Source organism: Brachycentrus maculatus, unplaced genomic scaffold, assembly GCF_059751285.1.
Source record: "Brachycentrus maculatus isolate JH-2025_06_01 unplaced genomic scaffold, ASM5975128v1 h1tg000079l, whole genome shotgun sequence".
NCBI lineage: Eukaryota > Metazoa > Arthropoda > Insecta > Trichoptera > Brachycentridae > Brachycentrus > Brachycentrus maculatus.
In genome coordinates, this window is record NW_028280833.1 from 297,133 (window position 1) to 317,066 (window position 19,934).

At 31.1% G+C, this 19,934-nt stretch overlaps 1 protein-coding gene across 1 annotated transcript in view; it reads right to left on the reverse strand.

Moving 5' to 3' along the window:
- Nucleotides 1–15,661, reverse strand: part of LOC148311039 (lachesin-like) — a 61,934-nt gene extending 46,273 nt beyond the window's left edge. Inside the window, exon 1 of the mRNA XM_088257342.1 lies at nt 15,376–15,661. Coding sequence (XP_088113468.1) covers nt 15,376–15,661 — 286 coding nt within the window. The remainder of the gene's footprint in view (nt 1–15,375) is intronic.
- Between the last annotated feature and the right edge of the window lie 4,273 nt (nt 15,662–19,934).

Below are 19,934 nucleotides of genomic sequence, written 5' to 3' on the forward strand. Positions count from 1 at the left end.
TGTTCACAAATCTGGATTATCTCTAAGTATAGGAGTATTTTCCATATTATTTTTTGACATCTCATCAAAGATGACGAAGAATATGGAAGTCTGTGCATTTACGGGGCTGACGACTGTCAAAAATGTGTGAAGTGATCACTTAAACTAGCCCATGACGTTCGTAAATGCATAGACTTCCAAATTCTTCTTCATCTTTGATGAGATGTCAAAAAACAATATGTTGTATTTGGTTATAATAAAAATTAATCATTAAGATATCATTTAACTAACTTACGACGGATCGCAAGTCCTGTAAATACCCAGACATCCATATTCTTCTTTATTTATGTTGAGATGTAAAAAATGTAGAAATTTCAATACTTTACTGTATCCAAGTATGACAACCACGGGTAATATGTTTGCCTGGTATCTACAGTTGAATCACATTATTTACTGTTAGCATGCTCTTCATATTTCAAGAAATAAAAAAACTAAAAACACATACTTATTTGTATTTTAATACTTTACTGTATCCAAAAATGTAGAAATTTAAATACTTTACTGTATCCAAGTATGACAACCACGGGTAATATGTTTGCCTGGTATCTACAGTTGAATCACATTATTTACTGTTAGCATGCTCTTCATATTTCAAGAAATAAAAAAACTAAAAACACATACTTATTTGTATTTTAATACTTTACTGTATCCAAAAATGTAGAAATTTAAATACTTTACTGTATCCAAGTATGACAACCACGGGTAATATGTTTGCCTGGTATGTACAGTTGAATCACATTATTTACTGTTAGCATGCTCTTCATATTTCAAGAAATAAAAAACTAAAAACACATACTTATTTGTATTTTTTTTTCAGTGTTTGAACGAGCATGAAGCACAGTAATTAAACACTTTGAGCTGCGTTTCTAAATAATTAGCAATAATTTATGTACGCTGTTTTTATGATTAATGACGTAATGGATGTATACCTATATAAGAATATCGTACAGGGTAATTCAAAAGTAGCAGTTCAATATTTTTATGTTAAATATATCCTATGAAATATTAAATAAAATAATAACAAAAATTCATTTACAGTAATAAATAATAATAATAATAAAACCCTTACCGTACCCCAATGGTGCATAGGGCACTGCTTCATATAAACGCAGTGTTATCTCGATCGATTACACATGAAGGAAAGGTGATCAGCCCTCCACTTCAGGTACCAGTCCAGTGTAATATTGAATAAATATTAGAGTGAAAAAATCACTTATATTTATTAAACCCCCCTGGAAATCGAACCCGGGACCTCCAGAACGGTAGGCAAGCATGCTGACCATTACACTACGGAGGCGGACAAAAATAATAAATAAACAAATACAAAAATGTTCTTTTGCATTTCACAACATAACATGTAAGATCCCACAAAGGCATTGCCTGTGTGTGGGTATACATTAAATTTTAGGTCATAGTAAAAGGCATTGGCAAAAATACAAAATATATTGTAAGAAGTAAAATTAGATTAAAAGTGTTAAAATAAACTACAAATACATGACCTAAACAGAAAATAACAACAAAAATAAAAAAATATAAAAAGAAAGATGAAAAAAAGGTTAGCAAACATGAGTGATATGTCTAAAAGAAGAAAATAAACTTAGATCTGTAAATAAAACACTTAAAACATTTTAAGTGACTATTTATTGTAATTTTTAAAACACATTTCCATGTTTATATGTTACTGCTTTTTACATGATATCAGAACGAATGCAATCATTAAATGAATATATCAATGCTTAGAATTATATAATCTGTGTCCCTTAGCATAACCTACGCATTCGAGTGTAACAGACATCAAAAAAAGGTACAAGAAAAGCAATTGAGATGGTATGGGCACATAGGATGCAGACAACCTGAACAATTTGTGAACTAGGCAATCGCCATGGATCTTTCTCGAAAGACATCCAGAGGAAGACGAAAAAATTCATGCATGTTACAGAAAGATAACATGATTCGAAGGCATGACCTAGGTGAAGTTGTCCATGATAGAAGGACCAACAACCTGAGGACGAGGAGAGCTGACCACAAAAGCCTACAAAGACGATAAGTTAGGATAGAGTAATGAAAAAAAAATGTAAATATGTGTGTGTTTTAATCTTACAATTTATATAATTTACTTCAATTTCTACAATGCATAATTTAACTTATTTATATTTGAGCTTGAAGTCATTTTATTAATTAAAAATTACATTATTTTTGACATCTTAACATCTGTAGGGATAGAAAAATATGGAAGTCTGGGCAATGTAAAAAATAATTCCTAATTGGAGATAATCCAGATTTGTGAACAAATAATTGAAAACGCTCAAAATGTTGTACATAAATTGAAAATAACATTAGTTTTGTGTATTGCAAAGATTAAATATCATGATATTCACATTTAAAAAAAACACACATTGGTTCATATATATATAGAACTTCCAAGAATTTGAGTAGTGTGGTTGTCAATAATGGGTAGAATTGGTGAATGTTACACGTTTGTAAAGTGATCACTCAAACCAGCCTTTGACGGTAGTCAGCCCGGTAAATGCCCAGACTTCAATATTCTTCTTCATCTTTGATGAGATGTCAAAAAGTAATATGAAAAACACACATGTAAACACATACAAATGATATGACTTTCAGCCCTGCTGTGTATAAGGATTATTAACACTTCAGAACAGTTAGTTTAAGCAATTAATTTGTAACAAAGTAATTAGGAAGTTAACCCCTTCTTTCTGTTTTCCTCGTCAAGTTTAATATCTAAACCTTTTATTAGGGGTTGAAAATGATTTATTTATGGTCTTGACTTAGAAATCTTTTCCCGCGGCCCAGCCAAGGTCAGTTGGGCAATATCCGAGTAATATATTAGAAGTTTTGACATTTTATCAGAGTCCCATAAAAATAACGATAAATTATTTTTTTCAAGCGATGTTGTACGAGTATATATATAAAACTCATTACGAAACACATTTTTTAAAATAATTTCCCTGCCTGCTTAGTAGGTAGGCAATAATTATACAAGTTTAAATCTGTTTTATCTGAAAAATAAAAAATTTAATATTGGTTTGTTAAAGTTATTCACTGATTGTTTTGATGTTTTTACGCAATGTTGCATTTTTGATACGAGTACATATACGCGCGTACCCTTTTTTATAGCAATGGCAGTACCATCTGTTGAAAATAATAGAAAACGTTTTTTTCAATAGCATGCTTTTTACAGTGTTTAATAATATAGTCGTAAAAAACATATTCAAGACCAGAATGTTACATGTGTGCTTTGTAAAATCAATATATTTGTTATCAAAACTAAATTATTCCATCAACCAGTTTCGAAGCAAACAGCATCATACTCAAAATTGCTATAATTACTCATATATAATTAAACATACTCGTAATTTTTAGTACGAGTAATAATTACCTCTTAAGCATGAAACCATCTGCTTCGAAACAGTGTATATCTTGTCATAACTATTGCATCGACCAGTTTCGAAACAAACAGCCTCTTACTCAAGAGTAGTGATTTTTAGTATTTATCAACTCTTAACTAAAGAACCGAAATCAGTGTACGTCATAAAAGGTTTGATACGATATAAAGTGTCGGGTTGTGGTCCTGTAGTTAGTGTCGCGGACTCTCGATTCGAACCCACTCTACCACAATTTGATACCTATTTTTAATAATGAGCCGAATTTTTAAGTACTTTTGTAAATAATAAAATCACAAATATACTCGTATAGTAGTTTTGTTACAAATATGCTTCAAATAAAAACCATAATAAATTTTAATAGTCACTTTTAATACAGTAAATTGTAATATAACAAAAACTTTGAACTATTCGACTCACAAAGCTCAAATTCAAAAGCACATCCTGCATTTTATTCAGATAAGTTTCAAATCTCCATTAATTAAAAGTTTTTTTGTAGAAAATTTAATACGACTCTTACAGACCTCGCAGGGTAATGAATTAACCTGAAATTTCATCAGCGGAAATTTGTTAAAAATGTTATGCTTATTGCCGCAACGTGCTTTCCGTGGAAAGCTCTCGAGGAGGGGTAGTGTAATGATGGTAATCAAGGTCATATTTTACCTTATGGTAAGGGTACCGAAAATCGCCGAAAACTTTAAAAAAAACATCTTTATATTCTTTGTAAATAATAACTTACTAATTTACAAACTACCACGCTGCTTCCCCGTAGGGACAATAAAACGCCACGACGATGTGTCTTTGCAAACAATCTTCGCCTGTTCCACATTCATGCATCTCCTCATACATCTTCTTCTTGAAACCCACATCCTCACCCGATGGTGCATAGGGCACTGCATCATATAAAAGCAGTGTTATATTTATCGTTAAAACATGAAGGAAAGGTGATCAGCTTTCCGCTTCAGGTACCACTCCAGGGTAATTTCATTTAATGTACTCATATATATGTACATACCCATCGACTTATCCGATTCGTGATCTGACATTTTCAAAAAATTGAAACACTTAATCATTCCAAGTTTTCTTCAGCTTTCCTCTCGTTCTATGTCCAACTACATTCGCCTCATAAATTTGTTTCACTATTCTTTTTCACTGATTCGATTTATGCGCCCAAACCATTACAACATACCTTTCTTAATTTGATCGAATTGGTTATCTCAGCCTTATATTCTTTCCTAATATCACCATTGGAACCTCTATCATGCATAGTTTTGCCGTACATTCATTATCGAGATTGTATTTCAACTGGATTCAGTCTACTAAAAACAGTATTTTAAGCAAAAAATGTAATTGCGTTAAATGTTATTTTTCTTTCTACTTACCCTTATCCGCACCCAATGGTGCATAGGGCTCTCCATCGTTTTGACACAGTGTTATATTAATCGTTTTTTACACGAAAGCAAGGTGATCACTCTTGCACTTCGTGGACTAGTCCAGGGTAATATTAAATAAATACTATAGTGTTAAATCACTCTTCAGCTAAAAATGTTACCTGGGTTTAAATAAACAACAATAAAATCTTAAATTGAAATATTAATAAATATGACATATTATTTTTTATGCTTCGTTAATGAGAACCCGTACCTTTCCACCTCTCGACTCTAATTTAAGGTAATGCACTGTTGCTTTAAACAGGACACCAAATAAAAGCTTTTTTATCATCCCAGAATTCCTTTTAATTAAAGAATATGTTTCAAAAGCTCGCTGTTTTAGGAGTTGCCTTCTCCTTAGGTAAATACGGTATTTTTGGCACGTTTAATAGGTCTTAAAAATTAAAAGCGTAGGGCATTTTAACTGAGGCAATATATCGTCACAAAATAACTTTTTCTGTAGTCAAATTCAAGATTAAAACACGTAAGTGTTGATATTTTGTTTTTGTAAAATGTTCTTATTTTTTACGAAGCAACTAGAATAATAAGATATTTATGAAATTATTTTTTAAATTACTAGCGGTACCGGCCATTGGAATCTGGTCAAATGAAAAAGAAATAAAATAGAAACCATACATTTATAATTCCTAATGCTTGTGAAGCAATGAAAATCTATTAAACAATAATTCAATCGGAATCATTTAAAATCGTAAGTGACCGCAGCAGTCAAGAAGCATGCTCTCCGTCATTATTTAGCACTCTGAAAGCTCCCGCTACATTCTCACGTCCAGTAAAGAAACTCTTGATCTCTAATCGGACCCATCCATAAAAATTTTTTTTTTTTTAAATAATTATATCGGTATTTATTTAATCATCCAATGTTTTTCGAGATCAAAGATAAAAAAAATTTACAAATGCTTTCAAAATCCCTATCACTGTCAGCGGGACATGTAAGTTAATACTTATTAGTGTGTACAATCCACTACCATATTCTAATAGCCAGGGTGGCAGCGCCAGGAAAGTTAGTAACCCTACTAGGGGACCCCAGCCTCATTAAGAAACCACTCGCAATGTTAAGTACTGCACGTATTGGATACATTTAACAGATGACGCTGCCATTGTCAACAAATTTTTTTAAATAAATATTACCTGTCATCAATATCACTTTTAAAAACGCGCGTATTTCAATGCAACATTCTCTGTATTTGAAAGCAATCAGTGAATAAATTAGGAAGATTTAAGATTTTGAATAAACGAATATTGGGAGCACAAAGAAGAGGTTAACACGATAGAAGCAATAAAAAACTGAGAAAAATTTCGCATGATTAAGTATTTCAAATACTTGAAAGTGGTCAAGTTAGGAGTCGGAATAATCACTTACAACCTACACAAATAAGTATTTCTATTTATATTCATAAAGAAGATAGACGTGTAAATAATTTTCAAAAAATTAATGTTATTTCAAAGGCAAGAATTATTGTAGATTAATGAATTCTATAAATATTTCATTGAATTTGAAACTTACTATTTTAACTTTTTTTAATACCATTATTTTTAAGGTGCAGTTCTTTATGGAGGCATAAATAGAACATCTAACTAGAAATGGCGTTTGAATCTTTTATGCGGAATATAAGAACGATTTCCTTTTCCGGTTTTAAATATCACGATAGTGAAATAGGGTTGCCAACACTTGCAATATAAAAATTAGATTTAAATAAATGAATAAAAAATATTTTATTAACGGCCATTGCCAATTTGTACAATAGGTATATATTAGATGTTGTATACTTTATGATAAAATAAAGATTGAATTTTGTTTTTATTATTTTGAAATAATTAAATCTTAAGAAATTAATTTCAAAAATTATAATTAGCATTTTCGATTCATTGGTTATTGTTGTAATATCAGTAGTACCTTCATATTTACTATGTACAACTGAATGCATGAAACAAAATTTCAGGATATTTATTGATTTGGTGTTCAATTCATAGAACTCCATGTTAATTTATGTATTCATTTTTAATCAAACACAGATACTTTGAGTCGCATTTTAGTTTAGTTGTATTTTATTTTAAAAAAACACATAAAAATTAATATTGTGACAATTTTTTCGCCTAGTTATGGCATTTTCAAACGAATATCTTTCGTTTATATTACAATAAAAAATTATAATTTGGTATTTTTTATTTATTGATTTAATAAAGTTACATTTTAAAGTACAACATAATACAATTTATAAACATTTATACATATGGGAAACTTACAGTTATAGATTTGCTGTGCCTCTCCAAAAAAGAGACTGAGCTCTTGTGCTTAAAGAAGGACTTACACTCAAGGTTTAATGTTCTATGTAATTGATGGTATAATAGTTTTTTATATATTTTTTCAATATTAATATCTAATAAGCATTTTTTTTTTTAAGAATTTTTATATTTTCTATTTGTTTTAATTTCTATATTATTTAGTTTTAGGGAGTTTGATAAAATATTGAAATCCTAAATATTTGTTGTTTTGCTGAAACTGTTTAGTATTACATTTTGGAGTTGAATAATTTAAGAATCTCGAAGATATTTTTTTTTTAATTCAAATATTTGTCACCCTTTAGTAATTGAAAAATTTCGTTTTTTTTTTAAAATGATTTCTTTTTTTGGGACTTGAAATTTTGTAAATAATAATTTTGTTGGATTTTTTTTTTAAATAACTTTAATTATTGTTTTCTGTACTATTTTCAGAGTTCTATATGTTGTTGTAGGTACCTCCCCTAAAAAATAATTTTTCAAACATTTTAGTATACCCCTAAAGATGACGTGATTTTATCGCATATGCAACACCAGAACACCCAGCGCTCATAACGTAACGGTATTAAATTTACGAACATAAATTAAAATTGCATTTGGGTTTGCTGGTCTTCTATGCCGTCACAACAAGAATTCTCACAGATTTACTTATTCATTATTTTAAATATAACATCTCATCATAGATAAAGAAGACTTTAGAAATCTGGGCATTTACAAAGCTTGCGACCTTTCATAGGCTGGTTTAAGTGATCACTTTACACACGTGGAACATTCACCAATTTTATCCATGGTTGAGAACCACACTACTCATACACACTAACCATACTACTAATGTACCAGATCTGGGATTCTATACGAACGTTAACGCTTTTACTGTGTAGCGTAGATAATATTAACTTTTTTTAACTAATGTTTTACTTAGTAAATACCATTTAGTACCACTTTAATAGTGGTATTTACCAAGTAAAACATTAATTAAAAATGGATAGAATTTACCACAAAGTGACTGCCGAATCAATTAATGAAAATATTAACTTTAATTTTTTGGAACTCCTAGACTTACTGATCAAACTCGTGACACAGTACATGCGAGTTCACAACAGCCATCTATGTTGGAATTGGGAAAGTTTTAAATAAGCAGAGGCTTTTTTTATGTGTTTGCAAGGTCCAAATCCTGGATTAAATTCACATACTTGAGACCCACCTGAAAACATGATTTTTAATTTTTCATGTAACTAATGATTTGACCAGTTATTTTATTTTCAACATATTGTGTGTGTTCAAATACTTCACAAATGTGGATAATCTCTACTTTAGTTTTTTTTGACATCTCAACATTCAGTATACAACAATCACTCCTTACTGGAGATAATCCAGAATTGTGGAGATAATCCAGAATTCTTTTATATATGGCAGGCATAAGGATATTGAGAGAAGAGTGGATGCAAAGAATATAATAAATGGTACTTTGAACAGAGAGATTGCAAATAAAAATATGACCATGGAAAACAAGCTAGCGGTTCACAACGGCGTGCTGGTACCGACACTAATGTATGGAACCGAAATATGGAACTGGCAGACGAAGGATGAAAGCAGAGTAAACGCTGTTGAAATGCGCTCCCTCAGACGAATGTGTGGAAAAATCAATCTATGACAGAATTAAAAACGAAGATGCAAGAAAGGAATGTAAGGCTGAACAAGGAATAATTGAAAAGATTAGGAAGAGCTCTTTTCGGTGGTATGAACATGTGGAGCGAATGGATAACGGGAGAATGACTGTGAAAATACATGTGGGGAATGTGAGCGTGAAAACAGAACGAGGACGACCGAATAAGACTTGGCGCGATCGAATCAATCAAAACCTAAAATCTGGTGGTGTCAAAAGTCTGCGTAATCGGAGGGCATGTATGACTAGATGTATGGATGTCAAGGAAGCGAGGAGTATATGTCAGGACAGAAGAGTGTGGCGTTCCATCCTTTCTGCCTACCCCTGCGTGGAAACGGCGTGATAGTAGTAGTCGTAGTGGTAGTAGTAGTACATAATATATGTGCATTGGCGGGCTTATTACTAAGAAGTCTTAATATCTTCCTACCAACCAAAAACAGAAAAAAAACAATAAAAAAGTCTATCTTCAAGAGCTCAGTTTCATTTTTGGAGAGGCTCAGCGCGTCTAAAATAATTGGATTGTATTAAGTAGAAATGTATACAAATTGTATAAAAATAATGTAACAATATTTAATAAATGAAAATGAAAAATAAAATAAAATAAAAAATAATATTTTTGACATTTCATAAAAGATGAAGAAGAATCACTTTGCACACGTGCAAAGTGATCACTTAAACCAGCCTATGACGATTGTCAGCCCCTTAAATACCCAGACATCCATATTCTTCTTCATCGCTGATGAGATGACAAAAATAATATGAAAATAACTCCTATAATTGGAGTTAATCCAGATTTTGTGAACAAGTATTAGGACAGACTCAAATTGTTGTAAAATAAAAAAATATTTGCAAAGACAGATTGGTGTGGGGTTCTATTCCCTCTCCCTACCCCTGCGGAGAAGCGGCGTGATAGTTACTTAGACAGTTAGTAAGACTAGAAAAAAACAAATAGATTTAATGATCATTAGGTTGGAAAGTTATATGAATACCATAATCGCGATAAAATATTAATGCTGTTATAAAAGTGATATGCTATATTGCCGAGGAAAGTAAAATCCAGGTATATCGTGTCAGCGAGTAATGTCGGCCATTTGCCATCATTAAACCATATTTAGTATGTACGAATTGAATATGTGCCCATATTTTATACTTTTACGGAGTGTATCACCGCCGTCATCAAGTATTCGAGTTGCCATTAATAATTCAGGCTCACTACACGACAATGCCAACTTACATTACTGCCAGAGACCTAACCTTAACATTGCCGGGCTACCGGGTACACATTAGCAGTGGATATAGGGTGACCATCCATTTTCTATCCTAAAATGCATAAGAAAGCCATTTTACACATTAAAAAAAATTAATATGTATTTGTTAACATCAAATATACTCACTCCTTTCAATAACGTCAAATATCGAAAATCGTAAATTTTCAGTTGTGCATGTTTTCAGAATGCCCAGAAAATGTACTATATCCCAGCAAAAGTGGCGTTCTTTAACTCAATATTTACCCGCTACAGGGCAAAAAGTGTTGTTTTTGCATTTTGAAGAAAATGTATTGCTTATTTTTTTTTTAATATCTTAAATATTTTTCACATGGACAAAAAAACATTCTGGTTTTACCTTAAAAGTTCTGTTACACGGTAAAAAAATCAATAAGTGGCTTGATAATTATTTTTAATATATATTATTATATTTTTAAACTTTAAAAACGATCTCAATTTTATAAAAAGATGTTCGAATGGTGATATAAGGACAAAATGCAAGGCTGAGATAAGCATTTTCTACAAAATTAAGAAAGGTGTTTGAACATTTGAATCGAATGAGTTAAAAAAGAACGGTAAAACAAATTTATAAGGCAAATGTGATTGGTTAAAAAGCCGAAGAAGACAGAGGAAAATTTGATAACCGATAAGATTTCATTTCCACGCATTAGTTTTGGAGCCAAGACTCCATTGACCACTGGCAGTTTAGCTTTCGCTGAAGGGTTCATGTACAATATAAGTATATTTAAAGTAATAAATGAAGGATTTTACTTGTTAACCGAATTGAGAAATTATGGTCACCATGAAATGATAAACCTCCGAATGTATTTTATTTGTAAGCCACAAATTCTGGAACCGAAGCAAAGTTGAACCATTAACTTATTATTTTGATATATATACATAATATAATTCGAGGGAGTAATTCTACAGGCAGGGTAAATTTTCACTTATATTGTTTACTTTGCAAAGTATTTTCAGTTCATTAAACCCCATTCTGCGTACAACAATTTGAAATTATCCCTTTTATCGAAACAAATATTTCTTGAGTCATTAAATCTGGATTATCGAATAAATTAAATTCATTTCTTTCATAAAGATATAGCTATTTATTAAAAGCCATTTCAAGTATACTTATTAGGATACTTAAATATTTATCATCAGAAAAAAATTAAAAAATGATAAAACATTTATTATATATATTTTTTTACAAATTAAAACTATTTTGTTTCATGAGTTCAATTAAATAACGATGTCTTTAAAACAGATCAATAATTGTTTTATTTTGGATTTGAACATTTCAATCTAAAATTTGGTTGCGTGATGCATATTTCTAGCTCTTTTAGAAGTATATTCGATAGTTTACAACGTAATCTTCTCTAGTCGTAGTTAACATTTAACGTAATAGAATTTATGCTTAAACCACTGTTATTGTATTGAAAAAATAAATTTTTCTTTCAAATAAATATGTTCATAAAAAGAAAGAGTAATTGAATAGTAAGGAGTTTAAATAAATTTCAAATTGCTTTTTCAATATAGTTTTTTTTTATATGAGAGGAGACACGTGTGGCTCCTCCTGCAGCTGGTCGCTTACTGATTTGTATGTGTATGGGTACCCCCTCAATATATCTGACAATTTGACATTAAAAACTCCCCAAACCTAAACCATAAAATGGGGTATCCAAAAAATTATTGATATCCGTTACTTTTTCTTGGTTTTACTGTCTCCAGCTTAAGATTTGGGATTCGGATTGTAACTTATCTTTATTTACACGTAAAAGTGCATAAGGCACCTAATAGTGCAAAAGACACTGGTACATTTTTTGAACCAGTGTTATCTAGATTGTTACATTACAAAAGGAAAAGACAATGATTCCTGCGCTTCAGATACCAGTTCAGGGTAGTAAAAATAAATATTAGAGTGAAAACTCACATTCATTTTACCCCTTTGGAAATCGAACCAAGGACCTCCAGAATGGTAGATTACTTTAAATCGATGGAATCTAAAAACAAGATTAATTAAAGACATTTTTAAACAAGCCATATGCTAACTATTAGATTATGAAGGTGGTCATAAAATATACTAGAAGATATGCGCAAGAGCAACCAAATTATTTTGTAGGTTAGTCATAAACGATCGAATCTAAAAACACTTCTTAAATAACGACTTTTTTTAACAAGGCATATTTATTTTTGTTTTAAGTTTTACTTGTTATATATGATTTTTTCTCAAAATCCATTGAGACACATGTTGCAATACATTCCGTATCATTTTCAAACAAATGGCGTTTGAAAATGATGCGCAACGCATCGAAATATGTGTCACAGGAGATTTTTAAAACAGTGGTATTTACCAAGTAAATCTTAAATTAAAAATGGGTAAATACTCACCACAGAGTACAATTTTTTTATGAAAAGTCATATTTTATTTTATTGGTGACACAAAGTATAAATTCTAGTTAATGAATAATTAATGGAGTGTGTAATGTTCAATCTCACTAACAATTAAGAAATTAATGTAATTTTCCATGGAAATTTTAATGTAGCTTAAGTTTACTAATTCTGACGCTTTTCTCCGAAGTTTTGGAATTCTCGTACCTATGTGAAAGTTTTTCAATGAATTCGTATTCCCTTTTACGATTTTTGATTGTCGAGTATAAACATCAAGCCGAGAGTTTCGGGCTTCCTATACAAACGAACCGTTATATTTAGTCTGTGAATACTTAATTTTCCTAGAGAATTAACTAGATATCGATTTTACATGTTATCCTCTTTCTTCAAAATTCTCTGTATAACTATAGACGCAAATTGTATTCATCCTATCTTAATTTGAATTAAACTACTCCAAAAACGTATAAATTATGTTTGACGGCTTGTCGGTTTGGATACGTAAACGAAATACCTGTCAAGATATCTTATTGTTTATTATTTATCTATAAACAACACACTTTTTTAAAATTAAACATATATTAAAAGTTATTTTACTCTTCTTTCTCTTGCATTTCTTTTTGGGGGTACCATCATGCCATTTCACCGCAGGGATAGACGGAAAATATAAATTCCATACCCCTCTGTCTTTACTATCATTCCCTCTCCAAGCAAAAGAGCTCAGTTTCTTTTTTGGAAAGGCTCAGAGCAACCAAAGTTATAAGATCATATTAAGAAAAAATATGTAGAAATTGTATAAAATTGTATTTAAAATATAATTATTTTAAATAAATCATAAAAATTCAAATTAATTTTTCTAAAATCACCTCTTCCACAGACATGCATTTCCGCATATGTATAATACATACCCACCGATTGCATGAGCATTTGTAATAATTTATCATGCCAAGCTTTCTTTAGTCTTTCTCAGCTCCTTTTCTCATCTATATTTGCCTTATATATTTGTTTTATCGTTCTTCCCTCGCTCATTCCTTCCACATGTGTCAACCATCTCAAAATACCTTTCTTAAATTTATCGATAATGCTAATCTCAGCCTTGCATTCTTTCCTTATTTCACCATTCGAACATCTAACATACATTGTTTTGACGCACATTTGTCTGAGAGATCGGAATTCGACTGCATTCAATTAACTTTCATCTTTTCTTGTTAACTCTATGCTTCACTTCTATACGTTGGGGTTGGTACCATGACTATGAGAATATGATATTTTATAAAGTAGTTATGTACGAGTATATTTCATAAATTAAAATGTAATCATTTTGTAATAATTTAAAAATAATTTTTAAAAAAAATAAATAAAATACTCTTTTAACCATATTGCAGTTTTCGACTACATTTAATTATTAAATAAATTGATTTAGCAGTTACTTTCTGGTAATATTTAAGTTTTACTTGACACAACTCTAAAATTTAGACTCAGCTTTACATACGGTATTCGAAAATTATGCGGAATGCATCAAAAGACAAGTCATAATAGATTTTAAGAAATAGGGGTATTTACCAAGCAAATTTTAATTAAAAATGAATTCAATTCGTTATAAGCACACGTATTAATTTCATTGAAAATATAATAATAAAAATATGAGACCAAAATAACAACATATTTGAACCATTAATTCAGTTGACTATTCAATTTTATTTTCAAAAGGGAAAAACATATGGCTTTTTACCTATTCTGAAACTCAATACTTTGAATAATACACGACCACTGAAACTGCAGTCCATTCAGTTATTAGCTTAAACTTTCAGTTTTCCACATTTCAGACCGGAAGTTGTATAAAGGGGAAACTAGGTTCAAACAACAATCGACACAGAAAAACCTTTTCATCGTAAATAATATAACTAGAGCACCAATGATACTTGTTGTATTTGAGTTACAAGGGTTGTGATTATTCGTGTTTATACGTTATATCAACGAATATATCAATTCTTACCATTTTACAGGTATACACCACATACAAATTAAGTAGCCACAAATATCTATATTGATGATGTCATTATAAAAGTATATGGATAAATCGTAATATGTTTCCTTCAATACACATATTTCGATAAAAAACAAAAACAAAACTTAAGTTTACAAACAATATTTAAGTTTTTTAGTCAAATTTCTAGGAAGCATTTACATTTTATGAGTATATGAGAAAAAATGTAGTTTAATTTTTATTTTTTTCTCATACCAGTAGTTATGTTTGCATAAACCATTTATATTTTATTTATTGTTTCGGCATTAACTTTGTGGTAAGACATGTTACAATGATTAAAGAAAACACTTGTTTTTTACCACTTGAGTTTTATTATAGACTACATGTTTCAGAAGTTAAACTATTATACAGACCTGAATGATGGAAGTTTAACTTCTGAAACATGTAGTCTATAATAAAACACAAGTGGTAAAAAACAAGTGTTTTCTTTAATCATTGTAACCATTTATATCATCAGTATTACAAATTGAAGCACCAATAAATAACAGTTAATACTGAATAAATAGAACATGCAAATTTCGTATTGTTGTATTTCTTTTGCTGTCTCTCTCTGTCTCTCACATTTAACTCTTATTCTATATTTTCTTATGATGTTTCACGATTTCATGATTTCATGATTTTCATGTTATGGATCGGAGAGTCTTCATCTCGGAGGTTCGAAGTCGAGATTTTGTTCTGGAAGTATCTGCTCTTGCCTCAATCCCATAAGTGGATATTGGTCGAACACATGTTTTGTAAATTTTCATTTTACTTTCTATTCTCATGTGTTTGTTCCTCCACACCGAGTTTCTGAGGCATCCTGATGTAACTGCAGCCTAGTTTACTTGTTTCTGAGTCTCGCCATATAGATCGCCGTAGCTACTGATGACAACTCCGAGATACTTGAATTTCATCACCTGTTCAACGGTTCTGTTATTTACAACTAATTTGCATCTAACTGGACTCTTTGATATGGTCATGCTTTTAGTCTTGCCAATGGATATCATCATGTTGAACTTTTCCGATGTCAAGTAGAGCTTGAGAAGCATTCTTTGGAGGTCGTCTTCGGATTCTACTATAATGATGACATCATCGGCGTAGCAGATATTGCTGATTCTTTTCCTGACCAGTCGGTATCCCACGTTCATATTGGCAACCTCTTCTATCAAGTCATATACAATTTAGAAAATTAAAAAATTTATAAATTTAATTTCTATTTATTGTTTCGGCATTAACTTTGTGGTAAGACATGTTACAATGATTAAAGAAAACAAAACTCAAGTGGTAAAAAAGGAAGTGTTTTCTTTAATCAATTAAATTTCTGATAAAACATTAATCAATATTATGCTCTTCCAAAATACGCCCTCATTATTATCTATGTCTACCTTGCAAAAAATCCCGCCCCTGAAACTCCCCCACCCCCTCTATTCATAAAATAAATGTAAACAACTGTAGTTTTATAAACTTTTCGTGTGTAATGAAATAAAACTTAATATGTGGTATTATACAAGTGTTTTATTTTTAAAATAATGTCAAAGAATTATTTCATATGTATTTATATTCAATTTCATAAAAACCCCTAAAAATAAATTTTTTATCATGTTAACACAAGGCAATGATCATAACAGGTATAGACAAACCCGTGCCAGGGTAACATAAAGGTGAAAAGCAAAATTGAAATTGTAGAATCGGATTATTGTATATTGTAACTGCCGGCCGTCTCGTGTTTGTGCAAAGTTAAATTTGAAAGGAAACATGGCTGCTTCTTGGGCATCGTTTGTCCGTACTAAACTTGAGCTGTTTTGTTTTAGAGTTTTTGAGTAACGGCGAGCGTCGGGGGCTGAGGGGCTGGAAGGGATGTCTTGGGGTAGGAGCACATTCTACTTTCTGACAGAAGGATCGCCGCGCCGCACGCGATCTCCTAAGGGTTGCACCACACAGCAACAACAGAATTATTTCTTGAATGTTTTCCGCAGATACATTTAGGATTTTTACGGAGTGTGTGGAAGGTTTTTGGTGAGAGTATTTTAATGTTTTTAATGTTTTTGACTTAATATAAACCCTGATGATGACAAGGTTCTTGTTGAAACCGGTAGGTTAAATTGTATTAATAAAAAAGTGGTTATAACAAAGTTATTTTATTTCATAAAGTTTACAGAATTTTTTGACTAACTAACTAACGCCGCTTTGCTGCGGGATAGGCAGAAAGAATAGAACGCCACACCGCTCTATCTTTGCAAATATTTTTCGCTTCTTTGACATTCGTGCATCTCCTTATACATACTTGCCGGTTATTCCGACTCCTACCCTGACCCCGCCCAAATATATAAAATACTTGATCATGCCAAGTTTTCCTCTGTCATCTTCTGTTCTTTTTTCATACTAAATTCACCTTTTATTTTTTAACCGTTCTTTTCTCGACGATTGACTGCAAAGCGAAGATGGCGCCGCGGGTTCGATTCCCGCAAATTGCAAAATGAATTCAAGTTGTGATGTATTTTTCATATCATCCTTACTTTTTCATATAAAAATCACTCGTTAACGAGTGGAAGCTTAATAAAATATGTAATTGAAAAAATATCTGCAGCCAAGCCTCTTAAAAGTAGGAACATTGTGGGTTCTTCCTCTTTTTAATAAAATGACATTCATGCAACTCATAAATACCTGCCGATAAGTCCGACTCCTGACATGACTACGACCAAGTATCTAAAATACTTGATCATGCCAACTTTTCCTCGATCTACCTCTACTGCCTGTCCAACTACGTTCGCCTCATATATTTGTTTTACCGTTCTTTCCTCAATCATTCGTTCCACATGTCTAAACCATCTAAACACAAATTTCCTAGCCCTGCATTTTTTCCTTATTTCACCATACAAGCATCTAACTTACATCATTTTCCGCGCATTCATTTGAGAGACCGCATATCAACTGCATTCAGTCTACTTTTATTCTTTATTAGACAACTCCATCCTTTACTAATAAATATTTTCATCACTAGAAATCATACTTCCTAAATATGTATAATCTACCTGTGACTATAAGGTTGCCCTCTTCCATAGTGTACTGGTTAGTGCGCTAGGCTACCATGCTGGAACTCCCGGGTTCGATTCCCAATAGGGTCAAAATAAATATTTGTGATTTTTCAGTCTAACATTTATTTAATATGACCCTGGATTGGTACCTGAAACGGAAGGCTGATCACCTTTCCTTCGTGTATTTAACGATCAAGATAACACAACTTCTATACGATGCAGTTCCCTATGCACCATTAGGGTGCGGATAAGGGTTAGAAGAAGAGAAGAAGAAGAAGACTATAAGGATTGGCACAAGGATTCCTTTGTACACTACCATTTTAAGTAAGCATTACCTTACATTTTCTTACCTTATTTCAAACTTCAAAACTAACTCCGCATTATTTTACTATACAAGAAATCTGACGAAATCATTGTATATCGTCGTTTCAAAGTGTTGTTATATGCATATGGAGGTAAATAAACCTTTGTGTATCCGCCTTAAGCTCTACTGCTTCAACCCTCTCCCTTCCAAATAGGGATGAAGGAAAACACACGTAAACTCACAACAAGAAGCCTATTCGTTCTAATAAATCTTATCGTAATATTCATATACGACTTTGTACAATAAATTAAAACGTAAACTAACTACCCTGAATCTATTAATAAATATATTATCGCCTAAATCAAAAACAAACAGGGGTGGGCTTATTTTCTACGCTAAATTACTCTAATTATGACTGTGTTGCTTTGGAAATTGTTCCGAAATTCTCACTGTTCTGATGAAGTTTAAAGTAAATATTGTATTTAAAACGGCTTGCCCCTTGATCGGATTTTGATGAAATTGTAAGACACGTGTTTATTTATTTTATGCCTTATTTCACAAACAAAATATCAATTTTCACGCATGAAACTCAGTTTTGGTGATGTTTTCTATGTTTTGTATGTATCTGTCCCCACCCAATGGTGCATAGGGTACTGAATATCATAAACGCATCGCTTAATCTAAATCTTAATTTACGTGAATGTAAGGTGATCAGTCCTGCATTCACAGCATTCTAGGGTGGTATAACATAAATATCTGAGTGAAAAATGACTTATATTTATTGAAACTCTCTTGGAATGGATCCTGGGACCTTCATTACGGTAGCCTAATGAACTAACCACTTCACATTTAAAAAACTATTTCAGGTTGTCCGCCTCCGTAGTGTAACGCTCGGCTACCGTACTGGACGGCAAGGGCGATTTCCAGGGGAGGGGTCGAAGTGATTTTTTTACTAAAATATTTATTCAATAGCACCCTACACTGGAACCTGGAGAGAAGAGGTAATCACCTTTCCTTCATGTGGTAATGAATGATCAAGAAAACACTGTGTTTATATGATGCAGTGCTCTATACACCATCGGGTGCGGATAAGGGTTTGAAGAAGAAGAAATACAAGAAAGAAAGGTTATCAGCCTTTGGCTTCAGGTACCCGTCCAGGGTAGTATATTTAACACTTTCCTTATCGTTCAAATTGTGTAATAACACTAAAATCTTAACCTCTAATCTGAAAGTTTCAGAATGACCCTTTTATGACCTGATGATGGAACGAATATATTGAAACTGGTAGTCGTGAAGGATAGTACTTGGTGATAAAGTGAATGAAGAATGATAAAGAGAGTGTTATATTACCAAACACAAAGTAAACAATGGTTTTAAAATACAAAATATTGTCAGTATTGAGAAAATATATTATTAAAAATTTTATTATTATTATTAAAGTTTTGTAATTTTTATACTACGTTATTTTTAATATGTACATTTATTTATATTTATAAATATATATATATATATATATATATATATATATATATATATATATATATATATATATATATATATGTATATATATATATATATACATTTATATATATATAAATATATATATATATATATATATATATATATATATATATATATATATATATATATATATATATATATATATATATATATATATATATATATATATATATATATATATATTTATATATTTATATATATATATATATATATATATATATATATACAGGAATAAATGCCAATATATTATTCTCTTGCTTTTCATACATTAAAAATATCGAAACAGTTGAATCGTTCCGAGAGTTCGTTTCTCGTACCTCATAATAATTGCAGACAGACTCAAGAAATTAGACAGATAACGGACAAACTTTTTGATCACCCGCTTCTTCAGACATACATGAATTTTCGTGGTTTTACTGCTACATTATTTATAACACCAATGTGTATTTTCATCTTAAGTCTTGTTCATGAGAGACAACTGGTTTCACGACCTTTGCTTCTTAAAATAATTTTATTAGATTGATAATCGTATTTAAAAATGTTTAATCTCTTCAAATAACA